At 39.5% G+C, this 15522-nt stretch overlaps 2 protein-coding genes across 5 annotated transcripts in view; both read right to left on the reverse strand.

Annotated features, from left to right (window-relative positions):
• The window catches only part of LOC308507598 (ankyrin repeat domain-containing protein 26-like), a 92009-nt gene extending 87989 nt beyond the window's left edge, over window positions 1–4020 (reverse strand). Inside the window, exons 1-2 of the mRNA XM_081072799.1 lie at window positions 2025–4020; window positions 189–365 (exon numbers count right to left, since the gene is read on the reverse strand). Of these exons, the coding sequence (XP_080928925.1) occupies window positions 189–365; window positions 2025–2052 (205 nt within the window). The 5' untranslated portion in view covers window positions 2053–4020. The remainder of the gene's footprint in view (window positions 1–188; window positions 366–2024) is intronic.
• LOC308507599 (uncharacterized protein) overlaps window positions 2390–15522 on the reverse strand; it is a 44193-nt gene continuing 31060 nt past the window's right edge. For 2 of the 4 annotated variants that reach the window (XM_081072802.1, XM_081072801.1), the window contains one exon: window positions 2390–4606. In XM_081072802.1, coding sequence (XP_080928928.1) covers window positions 4439–4606 — 168 coding nt within the window. In that variant the 3' untranslated portion in view covers window positions 2390–4438. The remainder of the gene's footprint in view (window positions 4607–15522) is intronic. The other 2 variants (XM_081072803.1, XM_081072804.1) reach the window with 1 other exon arrangement.

A 15522-nucleotide genomic window follows, 5' to 3' on the forward strand; every position in this document is an offset into this window, starting at 1 on the left:
TGCGTAAACATAAAGCAGACTTTGCTACAAAATGACTATAGGAAATTCATAACTACGATCAACCTACACAGAGGTGGGCTAGGGTTGAACTCTTTCTGTTTTCTTATTTCCTTCTTTGCTTTCTCTGTTTTCTTGTAGCTGTGATTCACACAATTCATGGAGGGAAAAATTATGTAAGAGGAACACACCTACAACCTGCGTCTTTCGTTTGTCTATTACGGCCATCTGTCCAAACTCTGTGGGTGCTGACAGAGGTCTCATTGAGTGTGTGGCAAATGGCCTCTTATCACCAAATTTCGAATCCCCGGATATTTGACAAGTTCCATGATTGAAAGTCAAAGAAGTAGAATCCCAGCTGGAAATATCTGAAAATAAAATTTTCGTTTATGAGGAGGTAAAAATAACACAAAGTTGACCATATTGTAAAACTTCCTTCTTCAGAGAAGCAGTCCCACATCCTCCTTTCTCCCAAACACTCTACTCCTTCAGAGCTCATTTTATTTTAGGTGTCCTATACTTGCCATTCACGTAAGTTAAGTTGAATTAACTATTGTCACTCAGCAATTTCTGTTATATAATGTGGTTCCAATTAAAGCTTTTCTTCTTATTACTTAACATGGTGCTGTGTGTGACATTTTTTGTCATTATCAAAAGTTAAGTCTAACCACTTATCTTAATTTTAAATATGTGTGACAAACATGGATTTAAAAAACTTTCATTGAATTGTACAATTCCAAATAAGAAACTACTTATTACAAGAAAATGGTCTTTTCTAAACGCCCCAATATCTTCAGAATTCATTTTTAAGCCTTAGATAAACAGATATTCACATGACAAATTACAGTCCTGGGCGACCTTATTGTTTACAAGGAAAAATGGGATCAAACGAGGTCCCCATGAGCTCCAAAGAGTACAGGGTACCATGAGACAGAAAATGAATATATAACAAAACTATTTTCCTTTTGTTTTTTAAACAATATTCTCAGCTTAAAACTTTTTAAGACAAGTGAAAGAAAAACACAATTGTAGAAGTGAAGCTTTAAATCCTCTTTTATCACTTCACATCCAGGAAGCCCGTAAATCATTTAAAACGGTGGTTTCCAATGTCATGCGAGAATCCGTGAAGTCCCAAGGTCTGTCAGTCGAGGGGCCCGAAAAGGTCAAAGCTATTTTCACAGAAAGACTGAATGTCATTTGCCATTTTCACTCTCATTCTCTTCTAAGTGTACAGTAGAGCTTTCCACAGCCGTGATATCACAGCTCTGATGGTGACATCATAGCTCTATGGTTACTGGGTCGTAGCTCCAATGGCTCACGGAATGCATGACTGTGTGTGCTCGTATTTTAAATTGTTCAGTTTTTATTTCTAATATTGTAATTATCTATGGAGACTACCGACTTAAAAATATTCTTTGGAATTCTCAATAATTTTTAATCGCATAAAAGCATCCCAAGGCACACAAGCTTCAGAATTCTTATTTTCAAAGATTGTGTCTACCAAATATTCATTACCATTAATTACTTCTCCCATTTTTAATAATCGAAGACACCATAGGCGCACGTACACACATAGCCAGTGTCTGCTCAGCAGAACATCTGGTTTTAAGACCATCAGTGTTACAACACTAAGAGGAAGTAAAGTTAAAAAGAATTGTCATGGTAGCAACTGGAGATTACTTGGGTAAATGTCAAAATTCAAATGACCATTTGAAAACGCTGGAAAAATCTTCCAGTGTGATCATTGGTAACCCGTATTAAGTACAGGGATTCCAAACTGGGACATTTAGGGTATCGAACAAAGGGAGAACTATCTTAGTGAAGTCACCGTTTTAAAATCTCATTTTCTTATTCCTGTGAATACCTTTTCATCAAACACCGATACTAACAATGACATCACGTTATTTATGTCAAATCCTTCCATTAAATTTGTAACAAAAAAAAGGAATGAGGAAGAGCAGACTGAAAGCATGTCACATGTCCTTGCGTACTCCTTCCCAAAATTAAATTGGTATTACAAAGTGTACCTGGTCTGAAGGGTTGCACATCGTCCATTCCTATAGGTTTGTACGGAACAGGATCTTCCACTTCAATGCTCGGCTGAAGGGGTTAGGAAACAACATGATTAGTAACTAATGGACACTTCATGCAATCTCTAGTTAACAATTCAGGATAACAATATTAATGTTATAATCTCCAAGAAAAGGACTTTTTGAAAAATATGTATTTAAGCAAATATTAGTTTGGTACAAATGATACTGCAGTTTGTGCAATTTTTTTTAAACCTTGTAAACCGCAATTACTCTTGCACCGAACTAATACCTTGAAAAGTGTATTTCCTATAACTTGAAATATTTCTAATGATACATTCTTTTTGTTTGTTTGTTTTTTTAGTGTTAAAACAAGATACTTGCTTGACATGGTAAGAAACCTTGGTGTATGTCCTGTTGAGTGTAAACAGAACATTTTAGAACCTACTTCATCTAGGTCAACAAGAGCTTGGAAAAACCAAACTCTTATTTGATAAAAATTTTGATAGGAAAAATGATTAAATAGAATGACAAAGTTGTAAGAAAAGCTTTTTGTTAAATTATATTTAAATAAACAATAGGAAAAACATTATATATAGTTATGCAACTTTTCAAAAAAGTTTAATAAATTCTAATCAGGAAAAGATAAGAACATTTATTTACTAACCATCTCAAATGTACCGGGCATCTGCCATGCACAGTTTATTTCTTTTCCACACAAACAACAAATATAAAAATGGTTTGATGCTGGTTAGCCCTCTTCCTGCTTCCTGACCATTCCAAGACACTAGAATAAAATGATGAACCCACACGATCCATTGCTGTCCCTGCCCAGCAGGTTTCGCTCCTAGACCTTCAAATGACTGGCTCCTTCTCATGCTTCATGTGGTAGTATCCCACACAGACATTTACTTCAGGTCAAAACAGAGCTCGCACCAACAGAGCCTCAAGTACCGAAACACTACACATCAACAGGGTATAGCCTATCACAGTCTCCTGAAGTTTAGCATCCCCCAGATTAGAAATCCACATGCCCCTTCTAACTTTTCCACTCTGTTCTTGACACTACTGCCATTTGATTGTCCTTCAGGTTTACAAAAAGTGTCCCCACCATTTGGTAAGTCACTACTGCCCACTGTGATCATTGATTTTACATTTCTATAGCTCCCTTTACACTTCGCAAAGTGTTTTCACATTTGTTACCACATTAGTTCATTTCACACCCTGAAAGGTAGGCATAAGTACCTTTATGATGAATGAGGTCACTGACATCCAACAGATTAAAAAGAAGTTTCCCCCAGATCCCACAGCTAGTAAGTGACCTATCCAGGGTTCTAGTGTGTTCTTATCTTCAAACACAGTGTCTACACCAGTAGGCTGCAGTTGCCTATATCAGAAGATCACACTCCTCCTGTCTCTTTTCACAGCTGTCATCTCACATTGGCTCATCATTACTTTGTACTTCTATTACTACAAGCATGGTTGCCATCAAGATACTCAATGCATGCTATTTTAACTGAACAGGGCAGTTGTTGTGTATTAAAGCAGCACAAGGCCGATTGTTGTTAGTATAATCCTACATAGTATTACTATTAACAATGCTCTTCCTTCCCTGCAAAAGTTCCTTGCAGATCTATTGGAGAATACAAATACAATAATACTTGCATGTAGCAGGCATTATCTTTTCAAGTTCCAAGGTATAAAAAACCCTAAATTCCAAATTCTTTCTTTCTGAATCTCATTAGGACATTTACACAACCATAAAAACAACAGAATCATGCATTTGGGCATACTTCAAGCTGGAATAATGCTTTAGCTTTTAGGTGAACTTAACTTCAGAACCCAACTGATTCCTTATGACTTGGAAGCCTTCTTGTTTTATACTGTTCTACACCGACCGCCTTCAGTGAACCTTGCAAGTAAGCAGAATTGTACTACGCTGTCTCATTATATTAAGCACATATGTATTTTATTAATTATAGGCTAAACCATAAGAAAATAATTTAGGTGGGGAAATGCAGAGGTGAGAAAGTATAGTCAAAGCATACCTTTTACGTTTTAACATCACTGAATGGTGATATTTAAAATAATAATGATAAAAAATGACAGTACCTCAGAATCCCAACATGATTTCACAGCTCCTTTTCCGAATCTTAATGCTGATATTTTAACTATAAAATGTAGTCACAGAACATTAATATGAACATATATCACTACGAATTTTAAATACACATTCAAAAATATTTCCATAAAAGTAATAGCAGAAAAGAATTTCAGGGGGCCGAAGCATTTGCAAGAAGAAGCAGTTGTTAGTAGTGGGGATACTTTTGCAAAAAAGATAGGAACAAATGCTTATAAGAAATGAAAATCACAGTTGGATCTACACGTGTTAGATTTGTGTATAGCAGCACTTAAGCTAGAAAGAATTCATAGATAATCACTAAATTATCACTTGTATTATTTTGGTATGCTCCATCAACACAAGTCAAGATATCAGTTTTTGTTTGCTCTTGTGGAGCACTTTCAATAATATCCACACCATTTTCTCTTTTTCCAGTTGCCAGCTTGGTTGCTTCTTTCTATTAAAAAAAAGAAAAGAAAAACCCAACTTCAGCAAACATCATATTCATTTACTCGTTCACTCGCTCACTCAGTCCTTCTGTCAGTAAGACAACAAACCGCTATCGTAGCCATCGAATCATAGGCATAGACCCAGGGGAAGCTGGAAATAGAAATGAAAGATTTTGTCCTATATTCTAGTAGGGGTCGATATATTACAATTCGTGAAAATAATCAGAAAGGAAAGTACCACTCTCCAGTTCTACACCTCAGATGAAGAAAGTAGAGTACGGGCACAAAAGAAACAACAATCAGTTGTACCAGATGCTGCAAAAATAGGGCTGCATCTTGGAAGACATACGAGGTACTGAGGGAAACCATGAAGGGGAGTCCAGAAAGGGCAGCGGGCGCAAAAGACTGCGTATAAAATAACATATTGTAGGTGAGGGCAGAAGAAGAATGGGGTTAGCCTGGAACTCTGAGAATGGGATGGAGAGACAACTGCAGAATCAGAACCAAATCAAAGAAGGCACGTGTCATGCTAGCAGATGAATTCTACACTCACGTCATGGGGAGTCACTCAGGAAGCAGAGGTGTTGCATCATCACAATTCTAGTTTACAACAGCCACTCTCGGGCTGCAATTTATGATATTGAGGACTTCCGTTTCTTTCTAGGATCCTATCCATCAGCCTGTCTTGCTTCACAACATAGCGCCTCGCAGGTGCCTACAAACTCACAAACGCAGCTATCCACAGCAGGTCACTTTGTAGCTTCCCCTAGGTGGCTCCCGGTTGGGCACAAGCAGCAGCTGACCTGGGCCTGCCCCACAGCCCCTCCCAAGAGGCCCCAAATCCAACACACCTTGGACCAGCTTCAAGTGACACCAGAACATCACCAAATTAGCTTCACAAATGACACGCCCAAGCCATGGACTGAGCAGACACCGGAGCCCTGCTACAGCCGATCTCACTCTGTGGGGTCAGCCCACACACAGGGGTTCATCTACTGTAGTCACAGCCAGTCGTCCTGAGGGTCAATTCCACACCCAGATGTGCCAACAGCAATAAGGCTCAAGTACAACAGGAGGGCACACACCACCCACACGAGCTTCTGGAACACCCAGCTCAGGTAACCGGGGAGACTGTACCACTGGGCCCCACACGACACCTGGTATGTAAGGCAATACTGTCAAGACGAGGAGAATTAGCAATCTACAGAATACAGAGAAACAACAATAAAGATGCAATGAAAAAAGAAGACAGAAAGAAACATTTCTCTAATGAAAGACCAGGAAAAAACTCTAGAGAAAGAACTAAACACAAGAACTAATGGACACAAGCTATCTACCAGACACAGAGTTCAAAATACTACTTCTAAGGACGCTCAGTGAACTTTGGGGAAAAATAGATAAACGTTGTAACACTTCAACCGAGACAGCAAACATAAAAAATGGACATGGAAATCATTAACAAAACTCAACTATGAAAAATACAACATCTGAAATGAGTAATTAATAGATGGAATCGGCACCAGATTTGGTTGAGGCAGACGTTCAAATCAGTGATTTGGAAGACAAGATAGCAGAAAACACACAATCAGAACAGAAGAAAAAGATATGAAAAATGATTATGAGTAAAAAAAAAAGAGAGAGAGAATACTTTAAGGGACTTCTGGGACAAGATAAAGTGTAACAGAACTCGTAGGGCTATCAAAAGGAGAAGAGAGAGACAGAAAGGAATTGAAAACCTATTTGAATAAATAATGACGGAAATCTTCCCTAACGTGTTGAAGGAAACACAAGTGTAGGAAACACAGAGAGTTCCAAACAAAATAAAGCCAAACAGGCCCACACCAAGACATACCAGAATTAAAACGCCAAAAGGTAAAAACACAGAGAGAATATTAAAACCAGCAAGATAAAAGCAGTTAGTTATATACAAGGGAGCTCGCATAAGACTGTCAGGTGATCTCTCAAAAGTAAATCTGAAGGCCAGAGGAATGGGCAAGAAATATAGAAATGTGAGGAAACGCAATAATTTACAACCAAGAGCACTGTATCCGGCAAGGCTCTCATTTAGAATCAAACGAGAGGTAAAGAGCTTGCCAGAGAAAAAGGAGGTGATGCAGTTCAGCCCCAGGAAACCACTATTACAAGAAATGTAAAACCACGACTAGAAAAAAAAGGAGGAGGAGAAGGAGGAGGAGGAGGAGGAAGAGAAGGAGGAGAAGACGGAAAAAGAGCAGGAGGAAGAGCAGGAGGAGGAGAAGAAAAGTGAATAATAAATTGCCAATAACTATGTACCTACAAATAATTACTTTAAATGTAAATAGATTAAATGCTCCAGAAAAGACATAAGGTAGCTGAATGGTTAAGAATGCAAGACCCATATACACGACAATCAAACTACAAAATTTCTGCACAGCAAAGGAAACCAACAACAACATGAAGTCACGAGCGGGTGAATGGAGAAGATATTTGCCAATGATATATTTGATAAAGGGTTGACATCCAAAACATATAAGGAACTCATAAACCTTAACACCAAAAGACAAACAATGCGATTACAAAATGAGAAGAGTACCTGAATAGACTTTTCTCCAAAGAGGTCACACAGATAGCCAAGAAACATACGAAAACATCCTCAGTGCCACTAATCATCAGAGCAATGCAAATTAAAAACACAGTGAGCTACCACCTCACAACTGTCAGAATGGCCATCATCCATGAATCAACAAGCAACAAGTGTTGTTGAGGAGGTGAAGAAAAGAGTCCTTGTGCACTGTTGGTGAGACTTCAAATCCGAGCAGACAATGGAAAACAATATGGAAGTTCCTCAAAAATTTAGAAATAGAGGTACCATGTGTCACAGCAGTCCCTCTTCTGGGTTTTCCTCCACAGAAACACAAAACACTAATTTGAAAAGCAATATGCATTTCTATGGTCGTTGCCGCATTATTTTCAAAAGTCCAGATAAGAAAGTAACCAAAGGATCCATCATCTTGGATAAAGAAGAAGTGGGACATATATATAACAAAATACTACTTGTCTGTAATAAACAATAAGTACTTATCGTTTGTGACATGTGTGGGCCTAGAGGGTATTATTCTAAGTGATAAAAGTCAGATAGAGAAAGACAAATACCACCTGATTTCACTTATTGGTGATATGCAAAAAATAAAAAATAAATGAACATAGAAAAGAGAAACAAACTTATAGATGCAGAGAACTAACTGATCGTTGCCCGGTTCGAGGATTGTTGGGGGAATGCTTGAAATGGAAAAAGGATTAAGAAGTACAAAGTGGCAGTTATAAAATAGTCATGAAGATGTCAAGCACAGCACAGAGAATACAGTAAATAACATTGTAATAACTAAGTACGGTGTCAGGGATACCACACTAATCGGGGTACCAGTTTACACATTATATAAATGCCTACCCACTATGCTGTATACTTGAGGCTGATATCATGGAATGTCAACTATAACAGAAATGAAAAATTTTACATTTAAGAAGCGAAACTAAAAACCTTCTGAAATTTGACATTTTAGTATATGGTTTAAGAACCTCTGCTTCTAAAATTAGTTATTATTTTAAGCAAAACATGTACTCTTCAATTAGATGAAGACAGTTAAATATATTCATAATGTAATGATTGAGGACATAGTGGAATCCCTTTGTAATATGGGTTTTGAGATAGAGAACTTGAGTTCTAAATTTTCAAAGTTTCTATTATTTTAGTCTAAATGATGAACCCAGAATACCTGAAACTAATATAAAATAATATTGAATGTCAACTGAATATAACTTAAAAAAAGAAAAAAAAAACATAGAGAAAACACTCACGCCTACCAACTATGTGATACCAAAATACAAAGTGTAATAAAATAAAAACTATATATTACATGCTACATAGTTTTAAAAACTGAAATGTACCAGGAAGATTTCATGACTATTACAATAAGTAAATGAATCCATTACAGATTTCACGTAGGCACGAGTATTATAAAAGACCCACTGATGTAATGTAAAAGTCACATTAAGATTTCTTACCCTTAACCAAATTGCATAGCTCCATCACTGTGGGAAACCTCCCAATAAAATTTAACTATCACTATGTATTTCCCAGCCCCTTCTTTTTTTCAGTCACCATGTTCAATACTTCCTAAAGTTAAGGGGAAAAAGAAAGAGTGATGTCGTGAAAATGGCAGTGTGAGGTGTGCCTCTTGAAATCTTCCCTGGAATTTACAACAAGTTGAACAACTATCACTCCACAAAGGACTCCCTGCGCAGCAGACCGGCTAGACTAAGGGGCGTACTACTGCAATAGCCTACAGGTGGACAAATTGCTCGAGCGGTGGAGGAGAGAAGGGAGAAGTGCGGAGACGGGGCCATGCAGGCTCAGGACCCAGACCTAGCTTAGTGCTCCGAGCTCCCTGAGTCCCGGAACTAGTACAGCTACAGAAGAGGAAAGAACTCGTGCTACTAGGGCTCCGCTTATGGCCCACAGGGCTGAGAGGACAGCATATAACACAGCTGAACCCAACGTTAATGGCAGAGACCTCAGAGCAAAGACTGACGGAAGAAGGATGAAAACAGTGGTAAGCCCTCACTGCAGAGTAAAGAATGGAAGACTCAGACACTGAGACTAGCTGCCCCCTCCCAACCCTCCCAGAGCTCGACCCGCCCCCACCTGCCCAGTGCTAGAAGCAGAACAGTAGCAGTGTCAGATCAAAAGAACAGAATATTTGCAGTTCTGAGAACTGTGGTCTGCAGTCAAGGACTCACAGCCCAAGTACTTCCAGCAAAGAGGAGGGAGCTGTGGAAGCAGGACCCGCTGAGGTGGTTGTCACCACCATTGCTCTGGGCCATCTCTCACAACCCACCGGTGCCACCCCTGTCCCCACCTATCTGGGTGGACCCCTGCAGGAATAAACAGAACTGCTGAAATGCAGGGGCTCTGAATCTGGTGCAGGAAGAGCTTTGGAACTTCAGAAGTTCTCCGCATTTCCCCACGGAGGCAGGGCCTTGTGACCCCAGCGAACTGTTCACAGAGGAGACGCCCGCCTTCCAGGGAATCCCACCACTGTGTGAGAAGCCGGAATAGCGCACAGAAAACATAACACTACAGTGTGAGACAGAACAAACGGCTGCAGTCGCACAGAAAATAAAACATTATCCCAAAACCTACTGGAAAGCAAAAGAAAGACCTCTTTCTATCAACCTGTTGCACAACCCACTCCTATAGATGTCTAGGAAGAGAAATAATAAATCATCAATTGCCATGAATAGCCATGGCAACAACACAGCTCAGAAAGAAATTGAAAAGTCTCCAGAAAATAAACTTAAATATATTGAAATATGTGACTTAAATGACAGAGAATTCAAGATTGCATTTCTGAAAAATCTCAATGAGATGCAAGAAAACACAGACAGGCAGTTTAATGAATTCAGAAACATAATCAAGAACAAAATGAGTATTTTACAAAAGAGATTGAAATTTTAAAAAAGAACCAAATAGAATTTCTGGAGATTAAGAAATCAAAAGAAATGACAAATGAAACAGCCAGTTTAGGTCGTAGAGTTGACCAGATGGAGGAAAGAATCAGTGACATCGAAGCTAGAAATCTGGAAATCACAGGGTGGAAGAAGAAAGAGACTTGAGACTTAAAAGAAATGAAAGAACTCTACAAGAACTTTCTGACTCCATCAGAAAGAGCAATATAAGAATAATGGGCATACCAGAAGGGGAAGAAAGAGAGAAGGGAACAGAGAATATATGCAAACAAATAGTCGATAAGAACTTCCCAAACTTATGGAAAGAACTGGATCCTTAAATCCAAGAAACAAATGGAACACCTAATTATCTCAACCCCAACAGGCCTTCTCCAAGGCACATTATATTGAAGCTGTCAAAAATCAATGACAAAGAAAGAATCCTCAAGGCAGCCAGGGAAAAGAAGATGGTAACCTACAAAGGAAAGCCCATTAGATTATCATCAGATTTCTTTAGCAGAAACTCTACGAGGCAGGAGGGAGTGGAACCAAATATTCAAACTATTGAAAGAGAGAAATTATGAGCCAAGAATAATATATCCAGCAAAAACATCTTTTAGATATGAAGGAGAAATAAAGACCTTTCCAGACATACAGAAGCTGAGAGAATTTTCTAATACACGACCTACACTACAAGAAATGCTGAAGGAGGCTATTCGACCACCATCAACAGGGACAATTTGTGGCAACCAAAACATAAAAGTGGGGAGAGTAAAGGTCTGAACCGGAAAATGGGAATGGAGAAAGTAAGCATGCTGAAGAAAATGTAATACTCTAAATATCAAACTTTCTTTTACATAAACTTAATGGTAACCACTCAAAAAAAAAATCCAGAACTGAAATACATAATGTAATAAAAGAAGAAACAGAGGGAAAAATCATAGAATACCACCACATAGAAATAAGAGACAACAACGAAAAGGCAAAGAAACAATGGAGACACAGTCTTACCAGAAAAGAAAAGATAGAATGATAGGAAATCCTCACATATCAATAATCACCCCAAATGTAAATGGATTGAACTCACCAATAGAAAGGCACAGAGTAGCTGATTGGATCAAAAAACTAAACCCAACCATATGCTGCCTCCAAGAGGCACATCTCAGCTACAAGGACAAACATAGACTCAACGTGAAAGGATGGAAATTGACACTCCAAGCAAATGGTATCCAGAGAAAGTCAGGTGTAACCATACTGATTGATATCAGATGAAACAGACTTCAGGATAAAAAAGGTAACAAGAGACAAAGATGGACATTTCATAGTGATGAAGGGGACTATACAACAAGAAGACATAACAGTCATCAATATTTCTGCCCCCAATCAGGGAGCACCAAGATATACCAAGAAACTACTAACAGAACTAAAGGGAGAAATTGACCAAAACACAATTATACTAGGGGACTTAAATACATCATTGACAGCTATGGATAGATCATTAAAACAAAATAAATAAATAAATAGCAGCCCTAAATGACACATTAGATGAACTAGACATAATTGACATTTATAGAGCACTTCATCCTAAAACATCAGACTAAACATTCTTTTCGAGTGTACATGGAACATTCTCAAAGATAAATCATCTATTGGGACATAAAACTAGCCTCAGCAAATTTAAGAAGACTGAAATCATACCAAACATATTCTCTGATCACAAGGCTTTGAAATTGGATATCAACTGCAAAAAGAAAGCAGGAAAAACCACTAATACATAGAGATTAAACAACATACTTTTAAAGAACGACCTGGTCAAAGAAGAAATAAGAGGATAGATCAAAAGATACACAGAAGAGTGACATCATAGGAATGGCAGCAGTGAAGAGTGACATCATAGGAATGGCAGCAGCGAAGAGTGACATCATAGGAATGGCAGCACTCTTCTATGTATCTTTTGATCTATCCTCTTATTTCTTCTTTGACCAGGTCAATGGACTCTGCTCATCACACAGAAAAGGTAAGAGACTCGTTCGAGGATTACTTGAAGGTGGGCAAATTGGGCGAGCAGGGGAAGACAGAAGGGGGCGGAGTGGCGACCTCAGCCCGCATCTGCGGCTGTGGAGACACAGAGGATCCCAGGACAGAACAGAGACCACAAGAGCCAAGACATAGGCTCTTTCCCTGCATCCCACAGCTGATCTCTCCTGCCAAGAGAGCAGCATATCCAGCATTTGAGGCAGTCATCTCAGCTGAGACCTCCAGCTGGGCCCTAGGTCGGACAAAGGACATGATCAACACACCTGGGCCCCTCCGCCCACTCTCCCAATCCTACCCCTGCCTTTCCAGAGACTCAAGCTGGCCCCTGAGCTGAAGAGCAGTGTCAGTTTACAGAGGAGTCAGAGCACTCAGGATCTGGGAGGACCCGGTTTGCAGCTCTGACTCAGGGAAGAGGCTGGGAAGAGTGTGACGCTACTGGGTTGGGAGAGAGAAGACTCCTCCATCTCCAGCTCTCACCTTTTCTGGCCTGCCTAGGGCAGGGCAATTACAACTGCGGAGGCACTCCCAGGGATCAGCAGTAGGCGGCAGACGCAGCTCTGGGCTTTCATCAACTCAGAAATCTCCTGCCCTCCACACACACATAGGGAAGAAGTACCCTAAGACTCAGGAGACCTGGGCACAGGGCTGGCTGTGTTACTCTCAGTGCGCATATGTGCAGGCAAGAGAGGAAAATGCACTGACTTTGTAAAAACTGACATCCAGAATTTATGGCACCACACATCTAAAACTGCCGTCCCAGGGTCACTCTGGGCACCAGGTGAGCGTCTCTGCCTGCCCAAGACGCAGAGGACTCTTTGGTACAGGAGAGAACAACCTGGAGATTACTTGGTAGGCTTAAGCAAAGACTGACGCTGCTTTTTTGGTTTTGTTTTGTTTGTGTATTTTTGATATTTTTGCCGGTGTTGAGTGTGGGTTATCAGTTGTTTTTACATGGGTGTATTTGTTTTTTCTTTGCTGTTGGTGTTGCTGTTGTGCTGGGTGATTTGCTTTGTTCTGAAATTGCTCTATACCAGGGCCCAGCTCAAGAGGCATAAGATTCAAAACACCCTGAGGCCGACTCCAGACCAAGTTAGAGTATTATCGGGTTTGACCTACAAGTGACACACCCAGAAGGAATTCTCTACAGGCACAAGAGCCCATAGGGGCCAAGCCTCATGTGAGCAGTCAACCCTCACTCAGCAGAACTACCACTGTGGGCAGAGCCAAGATTCACAACTAGGCAGCCTAGGAGTCAATACCACCTACTGACCAGCCAAAAGCAATTAAAGATCAACTTTAACAGGACAATATACACAAAACGAGAGTCACCTTTGGTGCACATGCAGAGGAGAAGAAGAAAGTCATGCAAGTCAAATATAAAGGACGCATACTACGTAAGATAACCAATAAAAACAAAGACCCATAAGGGACCTACCTAATACATCAAAGCAAACACAGAGAGTCAGCCAGAATGGGGAAACAAAGAAACATGTCCCAAATAAAAGAACAGAAGAAACCTCCAGAATTGGAACCAAATGAAATACAGGTAACCAACCTGTCAGAGACAGAGTTCAGAACACTGATGATAAGAATACTGAAGGGGTTTAGTGACGACATAAAGAAGGATGGAGAAATCATAATGAACAACCAGTTAGAACTAAGGAATACAATAACTGAAATAAAGAACCCATTTGAAGGAATTACAGCAGGCTAGATGAAGCAGAGGATCGAATCAGCGACATGAAGACAAGTCAGCAGAGATCACCCACATGGAACAACAAAAAGAAAAAAGAGTAAAAAACAACGAAAATGGCTTAAGAGTCCTCTGGGATAACATCAAGCGCAACAACATGCGCATCACAGGAATACCAGAAGGTGAAGAAAGGAAGCAAGGGATCGAGAACATATTTGAAGTTATAATGTCTGAAAACTTCCCTAACCTGGTGAAGGAAACCGACGTATAACTCCAGGAAGTGCAGAGAGTTCCAACCAGGATAAACCCAAACAGGCCCACACCAAGACACATTACAGTTAACACGGTAAAGATTAAAGACAAAGACAGAATCCTAAAAGCAGCAAGAGAAAGATAGCAAGTTAAATACAAGGGAACTCCTGTAAGACTATCAAATGACTTTTCTACAGAAACATTGCAGGCCAGGAGGGAGGGGCAGGAGGTACTCACAATGATGAAAAACAAGGGCCTACAACCTAGATTGCTTTATCCAGCAAGGCTATCATTTAAAATTGAAGGAGAGATAAAGAGCTTCCCAGAAAAGAATAAGCTAAAGGAATTTATTACCACTAAGGCAGCATCGCAGGAAATATTAAAAGGGCTTCTGTAAACAGAAGAAAGATGAAAACAATCTAACGACAAATTTAAAAATGGCAATAACTATGTACCTATCAATAATCACTTTAAATGCAAACGGATTATATGCTCCAATCAAGAGACATAGGGTGGCTGAGTGGATAAGAAAGCAAGACCCTTGTATATGCTGTATACAAGAGACTCACCTCAGATCAAAAGACACACACAGGCTGAAAGTGACGGCTTGGAGTAAGATATTTCATGCAAACAGAAATGAGAAAAAAGCTGGAGTTGCAATACTTATATCTGACAAAATAGACTTTAAACTGAAGAATATATTAAAAGACAAAGATGGGCACTATACGTAATAAAGGAATTGGTCCGACAAGAGTACATAACCCTAGTAAACATCTATGCACCCAACATAGGAGCACCTAAATATATAAAACAGATATTTACTGACATAATGACAGAACTCAACAGTAATATTATCATAGTAGGGGACTTCAACACACCTCTGACAAGGGACAGGTATTCCAGACAGAAAATCAATATGGAAACAATGGCCTTAAATGACACATTGGACCATTTGTATTTAATCAACATTTTCAGAGAATTTCACCCCAAAGCTGCAGAATACACGTTCTTCTCAAGCACACACGGGACATTTTCCAAGGTACACCACGTGTTAGGCCAGAAAACAAGTCTTGATTAATGTAAGAAAATTGAAATCATACCAATTGTCTTCTCTGACCACAGCGCTATAAAATCAGAAATCAACTACAGGAAAAAAACTGGAAGACAGACAAATTCATGGAGCCTGAATAACATGTTACTAAATAACGAATGGATCAACAATGAGATCAAGGAAGAAATCAAAACATGTCTCGAGACAAATGAAAATCAAACCATGACAAACCAAATCTATGGGATGCAGCGAAAACAGTCCTAGGAGGGAAATTCACAGCATTGCAGGCCTACCTAAAGAAACCAAAAAAATCACTAATCAACAGTTTATTTTCACACTTAAGGGATCAGGACAAAGAACAGCAAAATAACCGCAAAGGGAGTACAAAGAGGGACATAATAAAGGTC

Source organism: Rhinolophus hipposideros (genome assembly GCF_964194185.1).
Source record: "Rhinolophus hipposideros genome assembly, chromosome: 14".
In the NCBI taxonomy this organism is placed as follows: domain Eukaryota; kingdom Metazoa; phylum Chordata; class Mammalia; order Chiroptera; family Rhinolophidae; genus Rhinolophus; species Rhinolophus hipposideros.